General features: G+C 50.1%; 3 protein-coding genes across 11 annotated transcripts; 2 read left to right on the top strand and 1 right to left on the bottom strand.

Annotated features, from left to right (window-relative positions):
• The first annotated feature begins 200 nt into the window (after nt 1–200).
• TPI1 (triosephosphate isomerase 1) lies at nt 201–3,821 on the top strand. The gene is made up of 7 exons (XM_037067969.1): nt 201–432; nt 1,574–1,697; nt 1,809–1,893; nt 1,970–2,102; nt 2,386–2,471; nt 2,994–3,081; nt 3,220–3,821. The coding sequence occupies exons 1-7, from the start codon at nt 216–218 to the stop codon at nt 3,336–3,338; spliced, it is 852 nt and encodes a 283-aa protein (XP_036923864.1). The 5' UTR covers nt 201–215; the 3' UTR covers nt 3,339–3,821.
• SPSB2 (splA/ryanodine receptor domain and SOCS box containing 2) lies at nt 3,594–18,560 on the bottom strand. 8 transcript variants are annotated; one of them, XM_037067962.1, is made up of 5 exons: nt 18,124–18,244; nt 14,115–14,210; nt 13,892–14,017; nt 5,242–5,989; nt 3,594–4,315 (listed from the first exon to the last, which is right to left on the bottom strand). In XM_037067962.1, the coding sequence occupies exons 4-5, from the start codon at nt 5,903–5,905 to the stop codon at nt 4,137–4,139; spliced, it is 843 nt and encodes a 280-aa protein (XP_036923857.1). In that variant the 5' UTR covers nt 5,906–5,989; nt 13,892–14,017; nt 14,115–14,210; nt 18,124–18,244; the 3' UTR covers nt 3,594–4,136. The 8 variants fall into 8 exon arrangements, 7 of the variants coding, with proteins under 7 accessions (XP_036923857.1, XP_036923856.1, XP_036923858.1 ...); XM_037067961.1 differs by lacking the exon at nt 13,892–14,017; XM_037067963.1 differs by lacking the exons at nt 13,892–14,017; nt 18,124–18,244 and adding an exon at nt 15,971–16,116.
• LRRC23 (leucine rich repeat containing 23) lies at nt 18,466–25,097 on the top strand. 2 transcript variants are annotated; one of them, XM_037067966.1, is made up of 8 exons: nt 18,466–18,586; nt 18,998–19,167; nt 19,252–19,361; nt 19,830–20,083; nt 20,629–20,759; nt 22,076–22,212; nt 23,828–24,140; nt 24,762–25,097. In XM_037067966.1, the coding sequence occupies exons 2-7, from the start codon at nt 19,042–19,044 to the stop codon at nt 24,111–24,113; spliced, it is 1,044 nt and encodes a 347-aa protein (XP_036923861.1). In that variant the 5' UTR covers nt 18,466–18,586; nt 18,998–19,041; the 3' UTR covers nt 24,114–24,140; nt 24,762–25,097. The 2 variants fall into 2 exon arrangements, with proteins under 2 accessions (XP_036923861.1, XP_036923863.1); XM_037067968.1 differs by lacking the exon at nt 19,252–19,361.
• The last annotated feature ends 120 nt before the right edge of the window (nt 25,098–25,217 follow it).

Raw genomic sequence — 25,217 nt, 5'->3', positions numbered from 1 at the left:
GGCCCCCTAGAGGGCTGCGGTCTGGAAGAGCCGGTTCCTCAAGCGCAGGGGCTCACAGTTCTCCCCTTCTCCCGAGTCAGGCAACGGAGGCTGAAGCGACTCAGCTCCGATGCCCCTAGAACGTTGCTACAAGAAAGGGGGTAACGTCAGAACATTGCCACAAGGGCGGCGGGCGGGGTGAGGGGTAGGACTTGCACGCGGGGGCCGGGCTAACCATGGCCAAGGAGGCGGAGTTCTGTCTCACCGCGCTCTATATAAGCGGGCAGTGGCCGCGGCTGCGCGGTGATTCTGACCTTCAGTGTGTCGGCTCCAGCGCCATGGCGCCCTCCAGGAAGTTTTTTGTGGGGGGGAACTGGAAGATGAATGGGCGGAAGGCGAATCTGGGGGAGCTCATCAACACGCTGAACGCGGCCAAGGTGCCGGCCGACACCGGTGAGCCTCACTGGGTAGGGTAAGGCGGGGCAGGGAGGGCGGGGGAGCGCCCTCTCCCGAGCTACCAGGTGTGCTCGTAGAGCTGGATGCAGGCTGAGAACGAGGGCTACTGGGGATCCGGACATTGACCCAGCAGCCCCAGTGCCAGGGGTGTGTTGAGGAGGAAATAGGGGCCACATTTAACAGTGCGCTGGGACGGTGGGGCGGGAAAGGACGTTTTTGTCTTCGAGAGGAATATGGCCCCGGGGCACAGACAGAGCTGCACCCCCTGGAGACGAGCTTGGAAGCGGAGATTAGCACCAGCGATCGGGAGTGGCGACAGCCCGGGAACTAGGGGTGCGGGGCAGTGGAGGCGGCTGAGTGGGTGTGCAGGCCTCCAGTCACCTGCCCCTAGGCCGGGCTCCGTGCGCTTCCGCACGTAGCGCGAGACTCCTCCCAGCGCCTTGCCTGGCGGCTCTTTCTGCCGCGCTGCTTCTGCCTCCAGAGCTACCCGCGCCGTTCCATTACCCTCCGCAGCCTGGATGAGCCCTGCTTTCTTCAGAAAGGGGCTGAGTAGATGCCATACTGGATGCCATTTGGGAATGAGGAGCGATCCTACGGCTTCCTCCAGCCTGGAGCCGGGAAAGCGCAGGGCCTCTATGAGCTGGTAGCCCCCTGCCACCCACCGGCAGAGTGCTGTCCTCAGTCCTTACCATCCACCTAAAACACAGAACCACCGGCCTGATCAGAAGAGTCATCCTCTTCTGGTTTATTGCCAGAGACTCCAATATCAACCCCAGAAGTTGGCCCCTTATGCTTTTGCTAAAAATCCTTGCCTTGCCTGTGGGAGGTAGGGATGAGCTATTTTAGAAGGGACCTGGGGTTGGCCCCCAGGGAATGCTGAGTCTAGGAGGCGCCCAGGCCCAGAATAGCCCGGGGAAATCAGAGCCACAGCTGTTAAAAGAGCAAAGGGCAGGGGCATGGCCTCTCAGGGGCATCTGAAAAGCTCTAGGAGTTGGAAACGGGCCCAATCTGGGATGTGCACAAAGATCATCTTGCTGGGGTAACAAGGGAAGGAAAGCAGAGCTAAGGAAGCTGGTGAAGGCGAAGGGGCTCAGGACCCCTGGATGGAGCCTGGCAAATGTTGTGATCTCATCCACAGAGGTGGTTTGTGCGCCCCCCACCGCCTACATTGACTTTGCCAGGCAGAAGCTAGATCCCAAGATTGCTGTGGCTGCCCAGAACTGCTACAAAGTGACTAATGGGGCCTTTACTGGGGAGATCAGGTGAGATGCAAGTGGGAGAAGGGTGTGTGGGGGCCTTTCCTTACTTTCCTCATTGAGTGGAAAGCCACAGGTGGGCTCCCTGTGGAACTGTGGCTTCATCTCTTCCTATAGCCCTGGCATGATCAAAGACTGTGGAGCCACATGGGTAGTCCTGGGGCACTCGGAGAGAAGGCACGTCTTTGGGGAGTCAGATGAGGTTAGTAACCAGGAGAAGAGACAGATAAGAGATGCCTTATTCCAAGAGCGGTGTCTCACCAACTGTTCCTCAACAGTTGATTGGGCAGAAAGTGGCGCATGCCCTGTCTGAGGGACTTGGAGTGATCGCCTGCATTGGGGAGAAGCTAGATGAGAGGGAAGCTGGCATCACTGAGAAGGTCGTTTTTGAACAAACCAAGGTCATCGCAGGTATTTCTGAAGGGACCTATGAGCCTATCCAAGGCCATGGAGGCACGGAGGGTGGGGTCAGAAGCGCTGCAGCCTAACTTGATCATCCCCATGCTGAAGAAAGGGGAAGGTGGGATCCCTTGCATCCTCTCTATTACTGCTGCTCCTGCCCCATGGTATTGATACCTCGTGGAGCTCCCTAAACAACCACCAGGGGGCAGCATGCCACCCTCTTCTTTATTTCCTGGGTACCAAGCTACAGAGCTCCTTGTTCACCCTTCTATCTGTGGTCTCTGTCCCACAGATAACGTGAAGGACTGGAGCAAGGTTGTTCTGGCCTATGAGCCTGTGTGGGCAATTGGCACAGGCAAGACTGCAACACCTCAGCAGGTAAACAAGCCCAGGACTGCACCCTTGTCTACCTTGCCCTAGTAGAACTGGATAGCACAGAGACCATCCTAGCCAACCCCTCCTTTAAAAAATTTTTCTTTATTTTTAGAGCAAGGGGAAAGGAAGGAGAAAGAGTGAGAGAGAAACATCAATCTGTGGTTGCCTCTCATGTGTCCCTCACTGGGGACCTGGCCTGCAACCCAGGCATGTGCCCTGACTGGGAATTGAACTGGTGGCCCTTTGCTTCACAGGCCAGAGCTCAATCCACTGAGCTACACCAGCCAGGGCCCAGCCCCTCCTTTTAAAGGCAGGAGCCCCTAAGCCAAGAGAAGGGGACAGTGACTTGTCCAAGGACGTCCATTCCACAGCCTGGGCTGTGTGTGTGTGTCAGAGCCCTGGTGTTCCAACTCAGACCCCAGGTGCTGGGATTCTCTGAAACCACACTGCCTTGTCCCTTGTCTCCAGGGTTTTCCCCTTTCAGGAAAACGCAGAATCTTAACCTAATCTGGCTTCTTGTTCTAGGCCCAGGAAGTACATGAAAAGCTCCGGGGATGGCTGAAGTCCAATGTCTCTGATGCAGTGGCTCAGAGCACCCGCATCATTTATGGAGGTGAGTGGGTGTGGCTCCAGCTTGAGGTGGTGTGGGCTGAGAACTAGACTGAGCCTCCTTAGTTAGACATGGATGGAGGTGGGAATAGAGTATACCCATCCCATCCCTGACCATTTGCCTTCTCTTCTCACTTCTTAGGTTCTGTGACTGGGGCAACCTGCAAGGAGCTGGCAAGCCAGCCTGATGTGGACGGCTTCCTTGTGGGTGGTGCATCCCTGAAGCCTGAATTCGTGGACATCATCAATGCCAAACAATAAGCCCCATTCATCTCCCTTCTCCTTCCTGCTATGCCAAGGGCAACAAAGCTCAGAAGCTCAGTAACTGCTCTTCCCCGACACATGCTTCTGATAGTATCACCTGCCCCTTCTCATGGCCTAATCCAAACTGTACTTCTCCCTCACCATTTACATCTTACCTTGTAATGTCTGGGACCAGGCCAACCCCTTCTCCACTTACTATGACAATTGGAACAAGACATGTCATCAAGAAGGTTTCTCCTTGGCTGAGAGGTGGAAGGAGTAGTTTGCTTGTGGGTCCCCTCAGTCCCCAGTGAAGGCAGGAAAGGGAGCCATCCTCTTCCATCCCACACCATGGGGCCAAGGCCTGGGAGAGAGCCCTGTCTTCCCCTCCGAGGCCAGGGGTTCTGTTCTCACCCCTGGTGCCAACACCTGTGTGTGTTGTATATGTGAGCAGCCCCGCTCGGTGGCAGAGGGTTGCAGGGAATAAACACCTGCCACTAAGCCTTGTGGTTCATCTTTCTTCATTGTACCTGTTTCCACATCATTTCTCTTTCCTTTTTGAGGCAGCCACAGGACAGTTGTGCAGAAAATACCAGAAAGGTTTTTACGACAGCATATTTCTTATTTTTACTTGAAAAAAAAGTCTTGCATATCAGGACATCACAACCTTGAATAACAGCTCTCTCCCTTCACCCCTGGGAGGGTCTGGGGCTGTTATGGTCCCCAGAGATCAGGTTGGGGGTAAGGGCTCAGCCTCCCCTCCCCACCAGCCTCACTGGCTTTAAGTGGCTGGTCTAAGCCAGCAGTGCCTCACCCCTACTCCTGGGGAGGGATGGCATCAAGGCCTTGCAATCTGATATTACAGGGTCGCTGGTAGAGCAGGTAGCGCTTCATCGCAGCAGGCAGGGGCAGAGCAGATACCTGGCCCAGACGGGCAGCCCCCAGTGCTTGGTGCACAGACAGGCGGCTCAGGTGTAGAAGGGAGTGTGGCTCCGCTGGGAGAGAGAAGGAGGGGAAGGTAAGTAGTGCAGCCGCCAACCAGACAGCCTCGGACTACAGGGTTCCCTTGCACTTTCCTGCTCTTGAGTCTACTCTTACCTTGGTTGAGAGACATCTTAGCCACCCTGAAGCTCTGTATCTGCTCTTAGGGTGGGAGGTGTCACGCACTTCCAGTCAGTGGTGACGGTGAAGCTCTAGCTAAGGCCTGTAATCAACAGGGCAAGGTGGCTAGGACGGGTGGAGCTGGCCCAGGCTTGGATTCCAGAAAGGCCTTGGGAATGGGGCTGAGAAGGTGAAAGGAAGGCTGGCACTCCACAACAGCTCACCCTGGGTGATAGGAGGAGAGGTGCCCAGCCTCTGCTAAGACTACAACTGCAGAGAACAGTTCAGTAGGTTCCAAGCCCTGGCCCACTGGTTCCCCAAGGAGGTCCCTCCCCTGCAGCCCCACCCCAAACCCTGCCTCTACTGCTCTCCTTCCAGTTGGGGTGGGGGTGGGGGTGGGGGGCAGTCCCCGATGGCTCCTTCCTGGGGTTTGATTGAAGAAATAGGTTTGTATGTGTCACACCCTGGGTGCCTAGCACTGCTTTTCAGACTTGCACACTTAGCCCAGCAGCCCTTTAGCCCTGTGCACCTCTGCTCCAGGAGCTGATAGCTCCTTGTAAGGCCCTAATCCCTGGAGCGCCTCCCTCCAATCTGGGGGCTCACCACTTACAGCAAGTCCCCAAGCATCACCTTTTACTTCTACAGCTGTTGGGAGGATTAAATTAGGTAACAGCTGTGAAGACCCTTAGCCATTCCTGGCACTGAGTGAGGGGGTAGGGAGGCAGGTGATGTGAAGGCTTGTTCCCTTCACTCTTGTAAAGTGTTGGGTTTCCAAGTCAAACCACAGCCACCAGTGAAAGAACACCTACCCAGGCCTCACCTCTTCTTTCGCCCAGGTAGCTGATGCGGACCTGGCACTGGCCCCAGACAGCGCTTACTGCCGGATAGAGGGTCCTGCCCTTCAGTCCGCGGAACGCTGGCCCCAGGTAGGTGTCCCCAAGAGCGTAGCCCAGAGTTCCCTCCTCCATGTCCAGAACCACCAGCAGCCTCTCCGGCACCTCCAGCTGCTCACCCTGAGGTCCGGCTGGATATTGGGGGGCCCCTATCCCCTCGCTCTGATGGTATAGCTTCCCACGCCCAATGTCCCAGCCCCAAGACTCGCTATTGCTGCCCAGCAGCGCCGCGTAGTGGTCTGCCTGCAGTGGGGCCAGGGCCGTGGCCACACCCACCACGGCGTGGGTGCCCCGCTGCTCCGGGGGCCAGCTGATTTCCCAGGCGTGCAGGCCCCTCGAGTAGCCCCTCTTACCCCGGGCCCCATCAGTGCTCTGGGCTACGGGCCGCCGCTCAAAGCACAGTCCCCTTTCCTTGACCTCGATGTTCTCTGAGCAGTCCCTGGGGTTCCAGCCGTGGCGCCGTTGAGTCTCCAGGTCGGGAAAGGGAGCAGAAAGCAGTTCCTCCAAACCTTCGGGACGGGAGTGGTCAGGGTACAGGGCCTGTGGGGTGGGGATGCTACTGCTACCCCCTGCCAGAGCCGTCTGGCCCATGGAGGCGAGGAGCTGGAGGATTCCCCGAAAGAGTCTGGCTGGGGCGTCTCTCTTCTGCAAGTTGTGATCCCCTTCGGGATTGACCTGGAGAGGAGTTAGGAGAGAAGAGGGTGTAAAGTGCGGCCACCTGGCGGAAGCTCCCAACCAGGCGCCCCGTCCTTTCACCCGTTTGCCCACTTCCCCGCTCCGCCCTCTTCGCTCCCCCCTCACCTTGTCCTCACCCATCTGTCCCAGGCTCCTGAGACTCTCGCGAGTTCACCCCTTTGGGCCTCTCCAGGGCCGCCCCCTCGCCTGCCCAGTGTCCGCGCCACCGGCGGCTCCCGAACATCGCTTAGCTCCCCCAGCTGGGAGGTCGCGGGTCCGGCCGCACATGGGGCGCAGAACCCAGGAGGTTTTCGCCTCCAGCACCTCCCCCAGGTTTTGCCCGGCCTGGGCGCAAACTGGACCTTCCCCGGGTGGTTAACCCTCTCGTTGCCACCTAAGGTTGCGCCACACACCGAGTCCACGCCCCCACGAGGAGACCGTCTCGGGCGGTTAGTCTCTTTCTTGCATCGCTTTGGGATCTCTGGAGGTCTGTTCTCCACTGTCACTATCCTCCAGTCCCATGGGCAACCAACTCCTGAACCCCTAGATTTGAGGGGCATGGAGTCAAGGGGGTTCTTGCATTGTGCTGGCCTCGATTTCCATGGGCTTCCCATTCTGGGTCACTGTTTGTGGGTAGGTCTCTTTTCCGTCCCGATTGTGAGTCAGCCCGTTCTATGTCTGAAGTTCCGAACACTGTCTTTCGGGCCTGGAGCAGTAAATGGCATAGGTCTCCATGCTATTCTAATCTTGATTCTGGATGATCGTCCATTGATAAAGTGTAGGTCTCATTTGGGAGAGTGTAGTGATTAAAATCTTGGTCCTGAATATTCCAAGGTTCTAACTATGCCATAATTAGCTGTGTCCTTGGAGAGGTTACCAAACTTCTCTGAACCTGTTTTCTGTGGTGTAAAATGGGTAATAATGATGGTACTTACCTCACAGGGTTGTGGAGTTGGAATAATCCAGTTAAAGCCCTCAGTATGGAATCAGGTACTTAGTATGCACTCACTAATCATAGCTATTATGATTTATTTAACACCCACTAAGCGCCCACTCTATAGAGAGGCAATGTACCACTGTGGCGAAGGATGCAGGCTGTGGAGCGAGGCTGACTGGGTGGGAACGCCTGAAGGCCAGTAGGCACACGTGACCTTGGGTAAATCTCTTAACCTCCCTGGTGCCGTTTCTTTTTCTGTAAAACAGAAGTGCTGTTGGTATCTACTGCATGAGATATTCATGAGAACTCAGTGAGGTATACATGTAAAGTGCTTGGAAGAGATTCTAGTTCAAATGGGATCACGTGTGCTAAGCACAGAGGATTGAGCAGTGAATCCTCAAACAGTTGACGAGGACATTTATAAAAACAGTATACCATGTAGTAGATGAAATTACAGAGGTGTAACGAACGTGTATGGGGGTAAAAAGGCCGGGCCTGCTAGGGAATCAAGCAATTAGGAAAGGAAAGTGTCCTGGAAGAGATGACACTTGGCTGAATCTCAACGAAGGACTAGCAATCGGCCTGAAAGGTATGTCTGCAGGAGGGGGGTGAGTCGAGGGTTGCAGCATGTAGAAGGCATTCCAGACAGCTGGCATTAAAAAGCCAGAAGCTGTAGTTGGGTTTGGGAAGTTCAAAGACTTCAGGGTTGCTGCAGGGAGAAAGGAAGCATGGAGACAAACCTAAAGGAGTTGGTGCCAGATGAAGGAGGCTTTGTAGGATAAGTTCAAGAGTGCGAGTGTTAGCCTGTGGACAGAGGAGCCAAGGAGGAGACAAGCAGGGGAGGAACAAGGTCAGACACTGAAGAAAAACCACCTGAAGAGCTCATGGACGTGGACAACAGTGTGGTGATTGATGGGGGAGGGAGAATAAGGGGACAGCATGGTAATGGAAAATAATGTAATAAAGAGTATATATTTTAAAAATTAAATGTTTTAAAATGGTAAAAGAAAAGAAATAGAAAAACTACCCTGACAGCAATATTGAGGAGGAATCGAAGGACCCAGAGCATGAAGCACCAAGACTGGTTCCAGCAGCCCAGGTGACAAGTGTCAAAAGACTGAAATAAGGCAGTAGAAATAAGAATGAAAAGAATTCAAGAAACACTGAGAGGACCCTGGTCAGGTAGCTCAGTTGGCTGGAGCATCGTCCTAATAAGCCAAAGCCACAGGTTTGATCCCCAGTCAAGACACATACAAGAATCAACTGATGAATGCATAAATAAAGTGGAACAACAAAATCGATGTTTCTCTCTCTCTCCCCTGCTCTCTCTCTCCTCTAAAACCAATAGATAAAAAATTTAAAAAAAAAAAACACTGATAGAGTCGCCAGGTTTGGTAACTGGTTAGATGCTGAGGCCAGGGAAAGGAAAGAGAGAGGGATGCTTAGCCTGGAAGAGTCTGTCAGATGGAGGTGCCACTACCAAAGATGGAAACGATAGGAAGAGGAGCAACTCGGGGTAGGTGCAAGAGGGTGGGAGAGAGAGAGAGCTGGTGAGTCCAGTTTAGGACATGTTTTCGAGGTGTCTAGGCAACAACCAGAAGGAACCATCCAGAACACACTTGACAATGACAGGTGTGGAGGAGGAGGCAGAGACCTGGGAAAGAGAAATAAATCTGGGAGATGTGTCAGCCTTTATCCAGGAAGTGAACTACGAGAATCAGTGAGCGGTTTAGAGAGAGTGTGTAGAGTGAGAAAAGGGTCAAGGAGAATACAGTGTAGCAGAGAATTCAGGTTTGATTACCTACAAGATTTCGTGGTCATTGGCTAGTTTGGTTAGACAGCACATGTGGGTTATGGGAGGGGGAGCCCAGGCTGAAGGGGCAGAACTGGAACCGTGTGTCAAGCATTGCACTACAAGCTCCACATTTTGGGACGACAGAGTCAGGAGATATGTGGAGACAATTATGCCTCGTAGACATTACCCTTGAAAATCTCGCACTCCCGTTAGGTACAACGTATGTTAGTTTGAGTCAAACACAATATGTGGCAGCACAAGCACAGGGTGGGTTTAAAATTGGTTTACAGTTGTTATATTAATAATATAATAATTGGCTCTGGCTAGTGTGGCTCAGTGGTTGAGTGCCAGCCTGTGAATCAGAGGGTCGCAGTTTCGATTCCCAGTCAGGGCACATGCCTGGGTTGCAGGTCAGGTCTCCAGTGGGAGCGTGCAAGAGGCAACCACTCACTGATGTTTCTCTCCCTCTCTCACTCCCTTCCCCTTTCTAAAAAATAAATAAATAAAATCTTAAAAAAAGAAAATAATATAATAATTAATAAATAATACAAGAATAAACTCTGTTTCACGTACTTACAATTGTAAATCTACTTTTGCCCCACACTGTACAATGATGTACAGAATAAAATTTTATAGTATTTTAATTAAAGAGACAGGAGAAAGCATATTAAAAAGAAAGATGTAAACCTGAATACTTATCATCTGCCCAACTTGGATATTTTTGCCAGTGTGACAACAGAAATAATGACATCATGACAGTGGACAGTGACCTGTGATGAGTATCCATGGAGGATCTGTGTGATAACCAAGTTGACGAAGGCTTAGGGAACAGTGAAGCAAGCCTAAGCCACAGCCGACTCCAGTTTGGCCTGAGAAGTTGCTGGTTGTTTAAAATATGGTATTTACTAACTGTTGCCACTGGATCTTCACTGTACAAACATTTGTTGATAATAGCTAAAGTATTCCACGCTGCTACAAGTAATTTAACTCTGTGTTTTTATATTGATAGGTAACATACATAAAGTACAGCAATCTTAAACTGCTCGGTGGATTTTTACATACAGCGGAACCTCGGCATGCATCGTTAACTCCTTCGGTGACGAGTGCTGAAACCAACCAGCACCAGAAGATAACGCATTTTCTCTTGTGAGGCAGTGCTGTGACTCGTACAAGTTCTAGCAAGTGCGACGAGTCCTGACACATTTTTTTCTTATCAAAATGAGACAAGTACAGGGTCTGATGGGTTCTGAAGCCGGTGAGTACTGTGCTATGTCTATATTTATATTGCTATGTGACCACCATTTCTAGCATCAAGATCAAGTGCATCTCTGGCATCCCACAAGGCCCCTTCTTGACCCTTCCCTCATACTACATCCCTAAAAGTCACTAGTACTTGACCTCCATCAATACAGATTAGCTCTGCCTCTTCTTCAATTTCATATAAATAAAACCATATATTATATATTGCATTTTTTAATTTTTATTTTTTAAACCTGGTATTTATTTATTTATTTTTAGAGAGAGGGGAAGGGAGGGAGAAAGAGAGGGAGAGAAACATCAACGTGCGAGAGACGCATCAATCGGTTGCCTCTCGCATGCCCCCAGTTGGGGACCTGGGTCACAACCCAGGCCTGTGACTTTACTGGGAATGGAACCCATGACCTTTCAGTTCAGAGGCCAGCACTCAGTCCATTGAGCCATACCCGCCAGGGTGTATTATTGTGGTTGTTGTTTTTTAAAATCCTCACCTGAGGATCCTCTGACTCTTGTATGTGTCCCCGTCAGGGACCGAGCCCACAGTCTAGGCATGTACCCTGACCAGGAACTGAACCTGCAGACTTTCAGTTTACAGGACAACTGTCCAACCACTGAGTCGCACCAGTCAGGGCTAGTACGCATTTTGTGTCTTATTTTTCTCAACATTATGTCTGTGAGTTGTCCATGTTGTTGCATGAAATAGCAGCTCATTATTTTAATCATTTTATGGTATCCCATTGTATGTATATACTACAATGTATCTATTGATGGGATTTGAATTATTTCTAGTTTCTAGCCATTATAGAAAAAGATGCTATGTTCATTATTGTGTAAGTTTTTTGGTGGACCAAAGCACTCATTTCTATGGGTGTATACCTATGTAAGCAATTGCTGGTTTATAAAAACGTACAATGCATAGATTTAACTATACCTGTAATTTTCAGGTTTCTCTCCATAGAGTGGTTTTATTCAGAGATTAAGTCATTTAAGTATTTGGCAGTATGGAACACTTTAACATATCCATGAAGATTTGAACTGATCTTTTCTTCCTGTTCATTATATCTTTATCTTCTGGGGATTTTATTAGTTCCTCAAAAAAAAATTTAAGACTTTCTTTATCTACTTTTAGACAAAGGGGAAGGGAGGGAGCAAGAGGGGGACAGAAACATCAACATGAAGCTGCCTCTCATGCACCCCACACTGGGGGCCTGGCCCAGGCATGGGCCTGGACTGGGAATTGAACCAGCAACCCTTTGGTTCGAAAGCCAACGCTCAATCCACTGAGCCACACTAGCCAGGGCCAGTCCTTAGGCTTTTTATTTGCGTTTCTCCGTGGCTCTCAAGAAGCCCTTCAATTTCATTCACAAGCCACTTGCTAGGCCAGTTAAACAGCTAGTTTCATTTCTTTGTTAATAAAAAATCCTTAAAATCCTATACACATTCTTCCCAATATGCATGGAGTGGTTTAGGCTTATTCCTTGTCTGATATAAATGATTCAACTGGCAATACTAAAGAACGTCCAACTCTTCCAGCTCATTACCACCATTAATAGTAGGGTCAGCATTCATGGCTCTGTGAGTCAAGGAAGAATCTCAGCCTCATGTATGTGGCTTTGAAACAGCAAATCATGCTTAGATCAGCTGAGTAAAGGATAGAGGTGATGCTGGGGGGAGGCAGACTTCGATGGCTTTATGAACACACTCATAAAGTGCATGGAATCTTAGTGTGGTACTGCTGCCTGCAATCAGCAACAGTAAAGTCAAGGCCATGCTCTTGGAGGTCCTACTCTACTTCTAGAACCAAATCAGGAAAAGGGCTGCAGTCACTCAGGAATTTGCATTTGGTTTCTAGGTTTTTTTTTCTTTATGAACATGGGGATCTATACCCCTGCAGAACATGTCTGGCTTTATTAAATACAGAGCTACACTGTCACCATGAGAGAGGTGGTCATTAGTTGCCTTGTGTATCTAGTTTGGAAATACAAAAGCAGTTGGGCTCCCCGCCCCCCCCCCAGGAGATACCAGCCTTATTATTTTCTGGAAGATAGCCCAGTAATTCTTTTTAGTAGCTCTGGATGGGTTTTGCTGCCTATTGTTCCATAGATACAGCCTACCCAGCAGTCAGTTTGCATGCTTTTGAGGTTAAAGTGTTTTCTAAAACTGTTAGGCCATCTGTGGCTGGTTTTGAAATCCTCCCAACCAAAGGCAGTCTTCTCTGGCAGGAAGTTGGAACTGTGACTTGAGACTAAGAGCTTTTCTTTTTTCTTTCTTTTTTTTTTGGTCATATATTGCCATTGTTAGTAACAGATTTCTGGTTCATTTCTTCCAGGCATAAATTTAATGTTCTTTCAGTCTTCATTACAGAGTTACCACATGAGCCCTGACCGATGTGGCTCAGTTGGTCGGGCATCCTCCCGCAGAGAAAGGTCACCATTAGTCACTGACCCGTGTTTCTTTCTGGCATCGAAGTTTCTCTCCCTTTCTCTAAAATAAATATATATTTAAATTTTTTTCCAGCATGGAAAGAGATTGCTGTAAATTTGTTTGCATGCCCAATGAAATGATTAAACTGACTCCAGATGGGTACTGTTATATGGGAAAAATGCATCTTAAAACACCAGAATCTAGTTTTAAAAACAAAACACAAAAATAGCAGTGAGATTCACAAGATACATAATTAAAGGTCCAGAACTGGTACCAAGAAACCATACATAGTCCAGTCTCCCATATCACACTCATGCGGAAAGGTGGCTGTCGACCTCCTGCCCTATTTAATGAGTATTGCTGAATTCACATTAAATATGTGTAAGATGAAACACCACCATGCTGCATCTCATTTGAACCTCACAAGTATGATTTTTACAGATTAGGAAACCCAGGCTTGGAAAGATTAAAACAAGCCCTCCGGCAAAACCTAAGAATGGTGACCAGCTGGCGACTGCAGAAAATGTCAGCCGCAGCCGAGAAGCCCAGCCCCACACCGCCGCCCGGAGCCCAGTTATGTAACAGCAGCCAGGGAGCGCGGGCGGGGCCGCTGACTCAGCAGGCGGCGATCCAGGGAGCAGGCGGGCCGCGGGTGGGCAGCGGCCAGAGGGGCTGGCGCGCCCCCCAGCGGCCACACCCGTTGTTGGGGTCTTTTCCCAGCTCGCCTCGCTGCAGCCAGCGACCGAGCCAGGCGTCTTTCACCTGGGGCCCCGCCCTGGACTGCCTCTTCCGCCCCGCCCACCTCTTTCCGGCGCCGGCGTTCGCGTCTGGAAAGTTCTGTCCCGGAACAAAGGCGCTAGGGCGGAAGCGCGGCCCGCTAAGCGGGCTCCTAATGGGCAGCTAGTCCAGCCCCGTGGCTCTGGAGCGGAGAGGAAGGGACTAGTGCTTTTGCACCCCGAATTGCATTACGTTTAAAGGGCTCCCTTCTTCCATCCTTCCAAAGTTTTTTCTTTTGCTTCCCCATCTCCCTCTCCTTCCTGTTATCAATGTGATTATACATAGGGACCCTCCGCGGGGGGAGAATCTTTTTGTTCACCTTGGAAGTTGGAGGCCAGAAGGAGGAGGCACAGGTTATGTCGGAAGCCGCAGCATAAAGGAGCGCGCCTACTGCAATAACCAGTGCCTCTTCAGCTCGGCCAGCCTTACCTGGATAAGTCGGCTGGTCTTCCAGAGTTTTTGTTTATCCTTGCTAATTTTTGAAAAAAATCCTCACGTGAGGATACTCTATCATTGGCTTTAGAGAGAGATGAAAGGAGAGAAGGAGGGAGAAAGATCGGCCTGCCGCCTCCCACACATGCCCCGGCAGGGGATTGAACCCCGCAGCCTTTTGGTGTAGGAGAGGATGCCTCAGTTAACTGAGCCATTCGACCAGGGCATATCCTTGCTAATTTTTAAAATACTACCTCTGCTATTGGGAGTTTTCTTGTACCTTTCTATCCTTCGGGGTCTCTACTTCCTTCTAGTGAATCCTGACTGGGGCTGTCTCCCTGGCTTTTCTTTCTTCAGTCCCCATCTGTGATTCTCAAAATAGAGGGAGGAGGTAGGCACATTTCATCTACACAAAGACAAATCCACAATGAGGGACGGTATCTTTAATTACTTTTAGAGAGCACGTTTAATATGTATTCAGTAAGCATTTATTGAGCACTTACTGTGTAGCATGTGCTGTGCCAGGAAGTAGAATGTGGTGCGAAACTCAAGGTCTGTTGGAGTTAGAAAAAAACTAACGCAGGAATCCTTGATGACATCTAGAAGGGAACAAACTCGACTCACAAATTTATATATTAAGACAAATTGTGTTTACTACTATCAAGGAAAAGCAGGGAATTATGTGAGGGGATCCTAATTTGGATTAGGTGTCAGGAAAGGCCTTTCTGAGGAGGCCCCATTTAATCTGAGGCCTAGAGGGTGAGTGGGAGCTAGTTGAGTTCCACATATAAGTGAATAAATGAGCACTGGCTGGTGTGGCTCAGTGGATTGGGCACCGGCCTGCAAACCAAAGGGTCACCAGTTGGATTCCTTCGATTCCCAGTCAGGGCACAGGCCTGGGTTGCAGGCCAGGGCTCCAGTACGGGGCACGTGAGGGGCAACCACACATGGATGTTTCTCTCCCTCTCTTTCTCCTTCCCCACCCCTTCTGTCTAAAAATAAATAAAATCTTTTTGAAAAAGGGTATACATGAAAGCCCCGAAGAGGGAGGGAGCTGAGGTCTGAGGAACTGGAAAGAGGGCTGTGTGGCCAAGTGTAGCTCAAGCCCAATAGCAAAGGTTATGACAAACCCTGCTGGGCTTTGCCTATAGACCACGGTGCTGAGTATTTTATCCTCAGAACAGCAGGAAAAACTGAGGGCTTAAAATAGAGGGTTCTCTTCACAATTGAAAAAGCTCACTATAGCTACTTATGGAAGATGACTGGGTGAGAGAAAGAGTGGAATCAGGAGGACTGTTTAGGAGACTAGTGTGGTGGTTCCAGGGAGTGATAATAGCTTGGGTATGAGAGGTATCACACCATGGAGAGACGTGGGTGGACTCAAGGTACATTTGGAGGTAGAACAGGTCACACTTGGTGGTAGATTCAGTGGGGACTAGTGGGAAGATGTTGCTGAGGGAGAAAAAACGACAAGGATGACCATGGGTTTCTGGTCTGAACATAGGAATGGCGATACAGGGAATGCTCAGAAAAAGCAGTTAGGGAACAAGATACAGAATTTGCCTTTGGATACATTAAGTTTGAAAAGCAGAGAAGTAGGAGGTTAGCTGTATAAGCCTGGGACTGAGAAAAGAGTTCTTGGCTGGAAATAAAAATTTGGGACTCAGCTCTGGCTAGTGTGGCTCAATGAATTGAGTGCCGGCCTATGAACTGAAAGGTTGCTGGTTTGGCTGCAGGCCAGTCCCTGGCTGGGGGCTTTCGAGGGACAGCAGATCAATGTATTTCTTGAACATCACACAGATGTTTCCCTCCTTTTCTATCTCCCTCCTTTCCCCTCTGTCTGTTCAAAGAAACCAGTCAGTTGCCTCTTCCATGCCCCCAGCTGGGGACCTGGCCCGCAACCCAGGCATGTGTCCTGACTGGGAATTGAACTGGTGACCCTTTGGTTCACAGTCCAGCATTCAATCCACTGAGCCACACCAGCCAGGGCCAATCTTAAAACTTAATGACATAGCAGGAACATGAGAAAGAATATGAAAAGACAATTTGTAAAATAAAACAAATACACGTACATGGACACACAACAAGAAACAATCTGCCCTGGCTGGTGTAGCTCAGTGGATTGAGTGCAGGCCTGTGAGCCAGAGGATCGAGGTTCGATTCCCAGTCAGGTCACATGACTGTGTTGCAGGCCAGTTTCTAGCAGGGGATTCACGAGAGGCAACCATACATTGATATATCTTTCCCTTTCTCCTTCCCTTCCCCTCTAAAGATAAATAAATAAATAAATCTTACCCCCCAAAAAGAAAAAGAAACACCCTCACTAACAATAAAAATGCACATTAAAATAATGACATACCTATTTTTCAACCTATTATTATTGGCAAAGGTAAGTACATACCCTCGAACCAGAAACTGCACCTTCTAAGACTGGATCCCACAGAGCCATGTTACTCCGAGTGCGGTCTGTGGACCAGCAGCGCCGGCATCACTTGTGGGGTCAGGAGCTTCGTCTGAACGTGGTCCTCAGGCAGTTCCTATGCACGTTACACTTTCAGAAGTACTGGTACAGGGTAAGTAAGGCCATATGTACGAGGATTTTTGGTGCAGCATTGTTTATAATGTGGACAATTTTTAAAGTTAATATCCATCAATAGGGAACAGTTTAATAATTACCACATATGCACATAATGGAAGACTAGACAATGATCAAGCAGAAAGAGGTAGATCTATGTTTACTGAAATGAGAGATGTCCAAAACATATTTTTATTATAGATTTTTAATACATATTTTGTTCATTTTTTAGAGGGGAAGGGAGGGAGGAAGAGAAGGAGAGAAACACTGATCAGTTCCCTCTCCTAGGTCCCCAACTGGCGTACGTCCCGACTGAAAATCAAACTGGCGACTTTTCGTTTTGCAGGTCAGCACTCAATCTACTGAGCCATACCCACCAGGGCACAAAACATATCTTTAAATGACAATAATCCAGTTGATGAACAGTATGTATGACTGAGACCATTTGTGTTTTTTAAACATCTTCATTAATAAAGTAACTTCATTAAAAAATGAGAGTGGTGCTGAGGGTGATCATGGACTTTTACATTCCTCTTATACGCTTCTCTATTATTTTATTTTATTTTAATTATTACTTTTACAATCAAAGGAGATACTATTTAGACCAGCTACTGGGGGAAGGGCGTTATCAAGGGGGCTGGAGGATTTACTCTTATTACACATTGCAGATTCAGTCCTTCAGTGAAATACAAAATAACAACTCCAATGGCTCCTCGAAGCTTTCAGGATAAAGTCCACATTCCTTAGTGTGACCCAGCTCTGTTTGCTGATCTTGCCTCCCCCTCTATGTACACCTGCGGTTCCAGCCAACAGAACTACCTGCTTTCCTTCCTCAGCCGTTGAGCTCTTTCTCCTCCAGGCCTTATCAAAGGTGCTTCCTCTGGACTCAGCGAGCTGAATATATGGTATTAAATATACCCATGTACTGTAAAATTACCCCTGGCACTAAGTAAAAGCTCTGTAAGTGTTGGGTGGCATTATTATGACCACTCATTATATTGAATTACTCGTTTGCTTAACCCCGTCACTGGACTGTAAGGTCCCTGAGAACAGGGACTGTGTTTTATGGTCCTTGGGAGCCCAGCAGGCACCGCCTGGCACAGTGTTTAACAAAAGTGTGTTAAAACGTATTTGTCTGTTAACCAAGCTACCCAGCTAGTCAGGGCAGGAGGTAATATTTCCTGATTTCCAGCCCACCACATCTTCCATCGGACCGCTTTGTAACACACAATTTCACAATTAATCACATGATATCTTACCTTGCTGCCTAATTGTTTTGTTTATATTAGATTCCACAAGATGGGTAATCTCCTCCTTTTCCTGGGCAGGAATTGTGTCATAAATATTAACCACCCTGGGTCTTAGTTTCCTCTTGTTTCAAATACTGTCTATCTCACAGGACTGGTGTGGAGATCAAACGTCACTTGTAAAGGCATCTCACACCACGTCTAGCACAAAATATTCATTGCATCTCAACCTCTCTCTTTTTGTCTCCTTCAACAAGTCACAGGCCGGAGTGCCTGAGTTTGGCTATATCAGCCCTTAACTGCTGTGTGAAGAGTATTTTAGTGGGCACATGTGGGATTTTCTCCCCAAAAGTTTTGCATCACACCAGTCCAGGATACGAGGAGGAGTGAAATGCTCCCAAACTGGGTTTCCTAATCTGCACAGTGCTTTAGCAGAGATTAGACTCATACTCCATCCCTGGCAGTTGGTGTAGTTAAGCCTATTTTAAAAATGAGAACGTGGTCTTAGGTAAATTGCTGATAAACTACTCATTTGCCAGGACTCCAACTCAGGTCTTTTTGAGCTTGGGCTTCTTCCACTCCAAAAGGTCTATCTGAAAATAACGCAAGGACGGGACTTGGTGTGTATGTGCAGGGCTGGGGGGAAGGGGGAGGTTAGATAGGAGGGAAGCCGGGAATCAGTCCACTTACCGTGATATTTTTGCTTCTCTTCCCCCACCTTTTGCTTCGGGAGATGAGTTTCCTTTGAATTCACAGCGCTTTGCATTGGGGAAGTCTGGTCCCTTTATTAAGGTCTTGGGTAACAAAATGGACAGCACCGCCCCCACCCCGGCCCTCGGTACAGTTCTAAGCCCCACCCCCTGTTTTAGGCTCTTGGCCAATCCCTCACCCGGGTTCCCGGGTTTGGGAGAACGAATTTGCAATCTGTTAACCACTGATCCAGTTCAGTTAGTCGCGGCTCTTCTCGCAACTGTCGTCAACTGCGCAAGCCCAGTGCCCCGCCCCTCCGTTGCCACAACCACAGCACACGACGCCTCTTTCCCTCTTCCCCGGCTTCCAAAACAACCGTGAACTCTCAAGGCCAAGACCCTCTCCAGAATTGCTTGTGCTTGAACAGACCCAGAGTCTGCGCCCTTCTGCGAAGGAGGATTGGGTGGGAGGATTGGAGACTGCGTCGGGCTGGTGTCCCCGTCCCCGAAGGGACAGGCAGATGGGGCTAAGCAGGATGGCAGAGTTAGACGAAATACGGGGGCGGGGCAGGGGCTGGGAATGAAAGGCAAGGGGAGGGGTCGGTTAGAGAGGTGGGATGCACTGGGGAGGCCGAGTCCAGGACGCAGGGAGACGCTGAAGGAGAGTTGGGTCTGGAAAGGCATCCTGAAAAGAGAGGGGTCCTTGGTGGAAAATATGGAGGCTGGGCATCAAAATGAAATGTTCGTAGGGATGAGGAAAGAAGCACAGTTGGGGAAGAGATGAGAGCTGATGGGTAATACTCCCGTCCCCTTCAGTGGAGGTGAGGGAGCTGAGGGTGGGCAGACGGTGAGGACACCTTCTTTCTCTGGACCAGGACCTGGCTTGATCAGACTCCAGAGCCTTCAGCAGGGAAGAAAGATGTCAGATGAAGAGGATCTGGAAGATTTCGAGCCAGACCAGGACGATCTGGAAAGGGAAGAAGATGAGAAGGAGACAGAGGAGTGGGAAGACGACAGGAAAGAGGGGGAAGCCGGCTCTGAGGAAGTGAGGTCCTGGAAGTGAGGGGGGCCTGGGGCTAAGGATAGGGTTGGGCTGGAAAGGGGTGCCTGACTCTACTTCCTCCGGCAGTGGGTTCTCAACCCCCTCACAGAGGACATGATGAAGGAAGGGCTTTCTTTGCTCTGTAAGACCGGAAATGGACTGGCCCATGCTTATGTCAAGCTGGAGGCCAAAGACAGGTGCGCTTGGGGCGTGGTGCAGAAGAGGACTGAGGTTGTAGAGCACACTCTTCCTTCTCATCCTCATTCCTGGGTGTTTTGGCTGAGAGTTCGGATCGCTGTCATCCTGGCTCAGTGGAGGGAAGGATCAAATTTACTTTTTAGGAGCTCTTACCCTCCCTGTGTCAGGGATGGCCTGGGGATTGGCGGCTGTGAGAGGGGGTGTGGGACTCCTACTGGATTCCCCCGCTCGTTCTTCAGAGTGTTAAGGTCTCAGCCCTTCACAGGCACAAGATTTTCGCCTGCTATTAAGAGCCTGCCTACCTTCTCTTCTCTCTAACCTCTCCCATCCGTCACTCATTCCTCTCCCCATTATAAGCCATCTCCATGTTGCCCTCTGCAACATGTTGCAGACATGTTGCAACATGTTGCAACTCTGCCAGCCCTTGCTGGATTCTCACCTTGACCATGGCCTCTGCCACCTCCTAGAGATTTGACAGACATCTCCTTGCTGCGTTACTACATCCATCTGCGTTATGTGGATATTTCTGAGAACCATCTGACAGACTTGTCTCCACTCAACCACCTCACCCACCTGCTCTGGCTCAAGGCTGATGGCAACCGGCTCCGGAGTGCCCGGCTGAATGAACTACCCTACCTGCAGATTGCCAGTTTTGCCTATAATCAGATCACTGACACTGAGGGTATCTCTCATCCTCTTCTGGGCATCCTGAATCTCAAAGGTAGGTCCTTAGGATGGGCCACACCAATTCTTTCTTTCCTAGCCTGGGGCCAACAGAGGTGGGCAGTGTGGTCCTCAGCCGTGCCACAGAGCAGTTTTGCATTCATTCATTTATTCATTCAGACACATTATGATTCATTATGGCAGTTCTATGTACTGGAGAGAAAACTGAACAAATAAGTAGTCCCTATTGTCATGCAGCGTACAATCTAGATGGGGGAGAAAGACAATTAACACAATAAACACAGGAAGTAAATTTATACACTGAGTCAAAAGGGGATATGTGCCATGGAGAAAATAGATCAGGGTAAAAGAAATGAGTGGGTGGGCACAGGTGGCAATTTCAAATGGGTTGGTTAGGACAAGCATCATTGAAAAGCTGATAATTGAGCAAAGACTTGAGGAAGGTGTTAAACTTGGACCTGTCTCTCTTCATACCCACCTGGCATTAGAGGGAGAGAAGGATGTAGTTTCTCAAAACTCAGGCTCTGCTGCTGAACATTTTGGAGTGGCCCTTTGAGCTCTTGACACCCTCCTGCTCCTCAGGGAACCACATCCGAATGGTGACAGGTCTGGACCCCCCAAAACTCATCAGCCTACACACACTGGAGCTTCGAGGGAACCAACTGGAAAGCACAATGGGGCTCAACCTTCCCAAGCTGAAGAACCTCTTCCTGGTAGCTCGCTGGGTCAGAGGGTGGTTGTTGGTGCAGGGAAGAGGGCACCATCCTGGGGGCCAGGATGTCTGGCTTCTAGTCGGCTCAGCTACCCACTTTACCCTTTNGGTCTGGACCCCCCAAAACTCATCAGCCTACACACACTGGAGCTTCGAGGGAACCAACTGGAAAGCACAATGGGGCTCAACCTTCCCAAGCTGAAGAACCTCTTCCTGGTAGCTCGCTGGGTCAGAGGGTGGTTGTTGGTGCAGGGAAGAGGGCACCATCCTGGGGGCCAGGATGTCTGGCTTCTAGTCGGCTCAGCTACCCACTTTACCATCATAGTGATAATTGGTATCGTTTATTGAGCCCTTACTTGATGCCAGATGCTGTGGAGATGCAAAGTTAAAGCAGACAAGCTGCTGACCAGATAGCAGGGCTGAAAATACATGAGGCAGGGTAACGCAGAAATAGTCTGCTTTGCATAATGTGCCGTAACTGGGGTACAGGCATCAGGTTAAGGAGGCCACTTAAATGTTTAATCATTTAGACTCTTGAGCTTCCTCATTCCAGCATGGTGTGAAGTCACTTCTGCTCAGCAGAGCAGTGGCGCTCTCAGACCCTGGGTGGGTTGAAGCCCGGCCTCCTTAATCAGAGGCGGTTCTGGTGAGAGAAGCAGTCAGTAGGGGGTCACTGCTGACCTTCCTCTGGACTGGCAGCTTCTTTTGGATTTCTTTTTTTTTAAAGATTTTATTTATTTATTTTTAGAGAGAGGAAAAAGGAGGGAGAAAGAGAGGGAGAGAAACATCAATGTAGGGTTGCCTCTGACGTACCCCCTACCAGGAACCTGGCCCGAAACCCAAACATGTACCCTGACTGGGAACTGAACCGCCGAGCCTTTGGTTCGAAAGCAGGCACTGAATCTACTGAGCCACATCAGCCAGGCTTTTCTTGGATTTCTTTATTTGCATCACCGATCTCTAGCCCCTTCCATTCCCCATCTACACCCCTCACTATCTACATCTTAGATTTCCTTTTTTGCTGCATCTCTTTTTTTTTTAAAGACTTTATTTATTTATTTTTAGAGGGGGGGAGGGAGAAAGGAAGAGAGAGCGAGAACCATCAATGGGTGGTTGCCTCTCCCATGCCCCCTACTGGGGACTGGACTGTAACCCAAGCATGTGCCCTGACTTGGAATCAAACCAGCGACCCTTTGCTTTGAGGTCCAGTGCTCAATCCATTGAGCCACACCAGCAGGGCTGCATCTCATTCTGACTTCTCTTCCTTCCTTATCCTTCTCCCCTCTCCTAATATATCTACTATATCCTGGAGTCTAGGCACAGAACATGTTGAAGAAAGTGGAAGGCTTGGAGTACCTAAGTAATCTCACTAGCTTGCACCTTCGAGACAACCAGATTGAAACTCTGAGTGGCTTCTCCAAGGAAATGAAATCACTGCAGTACCTCAACCTGAGGTATGAACCCCTTCAGGCCCCACCTTGCTCCTACACCTGACTGGGAGCAGCTTTTGACCCTGTGTTCTTCCCTTACCCCAGTCCCCCAGTTCTAGCCCGCTCCAAGATTCTCATCTCATCCTCCATCCTGATCCTCATCCCTCCTTTCCTTACTTTCTTCTGCACTCAGCCCTAATTGCAACATTAAGATCTTTAGAGTCTGAGACCCCCGAATTCTTATACATTCACTCCACAGTTATGGAGAACATGCTGTGTATCAGACCTTGCGCTGCGTTTCAGGAATACCTACTGGAACCCAGATGGTCCCTGTGCTGGAGGAACTGAGACCGGCTCCGGTTCTATTTTTTTGGTGCTAACCCACATAAGTTTCTACTCTGCTTCTCCATGTTCTTGATCCCAAGTCCCCTTCCTGTTTTCTGCCTCTCTGATCCCGAGTCCCACCTGGAAGGCCCCCTTACTGATAAAAACAAAAAACAAAACAAAACACACACACACACACGATGTGCTCAGATGTGACCTGAGAAAAATCTTTGAAAGGAAATCTCAAAGTAGAAAGATACTAGGGGTCAGGAGCATTTTCTTTCAGCCCCTCTTGTCTGAGGGAGGGTTTTATGTGTGTTCATTAAGCAAGGATGTAAGGAAATTGCCCCCTTAGTAACAGGGCCTCCTCAGTCAAGGCTGGCAATGGAAACAGAATCTCCAAGTAGGGAGAGGTGGTATCACCTTGAACCCCAACTCCAGCCTTAATTTATGGAGCAATCTCTTGCTAATTAGCTCTGCCATATTGGTCTGGTTGGTTGTGGGGACTTCTGTTTTCCTGTTAATAGTCTAAATAGGGATAGTGGACCCTTTCCAGCCATTGTTCACTGGGGAGGTTTGGAAGTAAGTGCCGAGGGGATGTGTTGTGTCAATGACTAGGAGGTGCCTCTGGAGCCAAAGCTGCTAACCCTCTGGTGATGCACAGGGCAGTCCAGCCCAATGTGCACGCAGTGCTCCCAGTGAGAAACATAGCGTGAGGTTCGGCACCTCCACTGAGATAAGGTGAAACACTGAAACCTGATTTCCTAAAGGCTTGAAGCAAGAACATGAAAATAAACACAAAATACCATATAATGAGTCAGATTAAGAGATGAAGTTTGTTCTTTAGGCTGGGAGGTCCCAGCCCATCCCTATCTCTAGGTCCCGTTCAGTGGGGGAGCACCAACATAGCATCCACCACCTTGAGCTTCAGTCTCAGTTCCTTCTCCACTGGCCCAAGTCTCATCTTTCAACCTCTGATTGGTTGTCATTGACACAGAAGTCTGTTCCCTGCAAAGGAGATTTTCCCCTCCCTCCCCATCTGCAAGACAGGGCTGTGACCTAGCTTTGCTGCCTCAAAAGATAAATATGACACATTATAGAATAGAATGTGGTACTTAGGGATTTCCTGAAGGGCAGAAACAGGGTAGGACTGGGGCTGGACAGCATCTCTGCAGCCAGTCTGTCAATGCTAGGCAGGCCAATCTATTCAGAGAGTTTCTAGGGAAAGTGGAGCCCATGGAAGACTCCCCTAGGGACCCCATTCCTGGTGGCTGGCCTCCAAAACCCAGGAAACCCCTCCTGACCATTCTGGCAGGGGCAATCTAATAAGCAACCTGCGGGAGTTGGCCAAGCTTCGGGACCTGCCCAAGCTTCGAGCCTTGGTGCTGCTGGACAACCCATGTACAGATGAGAACGACTACCGCCAGGAGGCCCTGGTGCAGATGCCCCAGCTGGAACGTCTGGACAAGGAGTTCTTCGAGGAGGAGGATCGGGCTGAGGCCAATGAGATTCGTCAGAGGATGAAGGAGGAGCAGGAACAGGAGCAGGAGCAGGAGCAGGAGCAGGAGGCTGAGCCTGAGCACTACGAGGAAACCATGTAGAAGCAGTTCTTCTGGCCTTCAAGGACAGTAAGGAAGCTGGCATGAAGGCAGGGAGGCAGGAAGGCAGGAAGAGGACCTGCCTGGCACATAGGGGGAGAAAGGAGTTGCTATAGGAGGAGGTGGGCGAAGAGGGAAAGGCAAGGAGAACCCTTGGGGTGATCAGGGTTAGGAGTCAAGGGGTGTTTCAGAGTGAAGAGGAAGCACCAGCAGGACCTAGGATCCTGCAGCTGAGAAAAGGCTTAGGAGATACATCAGGAAGCCAGAAGCATGAGTGAAAAGAACTGGGGAGGCAGACAGAGGTGCTGGTGTGGGGTGCACAGCCACGCCTGACCCAGAGTGAAGACCAGCTGGAAGGGCCAGGTCTGGGGCAAGACAGTGGTGGGGGGGAGGGAGGGAGGTGGTGGTTGGCGTCTGAGGAATGCAGCTGGGCCCAGCAGAGAAGGCAGAAGAGAAAGATTCTGCACTAAAAGTATGAAGCTAAAAATAACAGGATACGGTTCGGGGAAGAAAGGAGGGCAGGGTGAGGCAGAAAGAGCCTGAGGAGATGCTCCCAGGAAAGCGTAGCCGCTGGGCACTTGAGATGCGGGCAGAGGCAGCGCTGAGAACGCAGTTGGGCCCAGAGGGTTTATTTCTGTCCTCTTCCTCCAGGGTATCAGAGACACTGGCCCCAAGACCCAAGGAGACTCCGTTAGCAGGGGCCGCCACACGCACACCCTCATGCAGAGACAGAGCAAGCCTTCTCCTGCCCCAGACTTGGGGACTCATCACCGCCTGAAGCCCAGACTCTGTGCGCACCTGGGCAGCGGGGTCGCAGGGTCTGCGCTCTGCCCAGAGCCTGGCGGCCGGCGTCCTCCAGGCAGGTCTGGTAGGAGCTCAGCCTGCAGCGGCCCAGGGGATGCGGGTCCAGTTGGCTGCAGAGGGGCTGCAGAGGCTGGCTGGAGGGTCGAGAACAGCTCTGTTTTCCAATAAAGAACCATTCTGATACTCTTGCGTCTGACCGGGTTTGTGAGATGGGGAGTCGGTCACGGGATTCCCTGGCTCCAGCGGCCTCAGGACGCAGATTCCTCGGTGAGCCTGTGCCTGCTACTTCCCAGGGGGTCGAGA

The sequence above is a fragment of the Sturnira hondurensis genome, unplaced genomic scaffold (genome assembly GCF_014824575.4).
Source record: "Sturnira hondurensis isolate 20B ecotype Veracruz unplaced genomic scaffold, ASM1482457v3 Scaffold0017436, whole genome shotgun sequence".
NCBI lineage: Eukaryota > Metazoa > Chordata > Mammalia > Chiroptera > Phyllostomidae > Sturnira > Sturnira hondurensis.
Note: the sequence above shows the minus strand (reverse complement) of the source record. Positions and strands in the feature narration are given on the sequence as shown.

Excerpts from the sequence above, each read along its gene's own strand:
- TPI1 (XM_037067969.1), top strand. The coding sequence starts at position 216 with ATGGCCAAGGAGGCGGAGTTCTGTCTCACCGCGCTCTATATAAGCGGG. Across the intron at positions 433-1,573 it reads CAAGGTGCCGGCCGACACCG|AGGTGGTTTGTGCGCCCCCC; the intron begins GTGAGCCTCACT and ends TCTCATCCACAG. Across the intron at positions 1,894-1,969 it reads TCTTTGGGGAGTCAGATGAG|TTGATTGGGCAGAAAGTGGC; the intron begins GTTAGTAACCAG and ends GTTCCTCAACAG.
- SPSB2 (XM_037067959.1), bottom strand. The coding sequence starts at position 6,233 with ATGTTCGGGAGCCGCCGGTGGCGCGGACACTGG. Across the intron at positions 5,990-6,200 it reads GCCGGTGGCGCGGACACTGG|GTCAATCCCGAAGGGGATCA; the intron begins GCAGGCGAGGGG and ends ACTCCTCTCCAG. Across the intron at positions 4,316-5,241 it reads CTACCTGGGCGAAAGAAGAG|CGGAGCCACACTCCCTTCTA; the intron begins GTGAGGCCTGGG and ends TCTCTCTCCCAG.
- LRRC23 (XM_037067966.1), top strand. The coding sequence starts at position 19,042 with ATGTCAGATGAAGAGGATCTGGAAGATTTCGAGCCAGACCAGGACGAT. Across the intron at positions 19,168-19,251 it reads GGGAAGCCGGCTCTGAGGAA|TGGGTTCTCAACCCCCTCAC; the intron begins GTGAGGTCCTGG and ends TTCCTCCGGCAG. Across the intron at positions 20,760-22,075 it reads AGCTGAAGAACCTCTTCCTG|GCACAGAACATGTTGAAGAA; the intron begins GTAGCTCGCTGG and ends CCTGGAGTCTAG.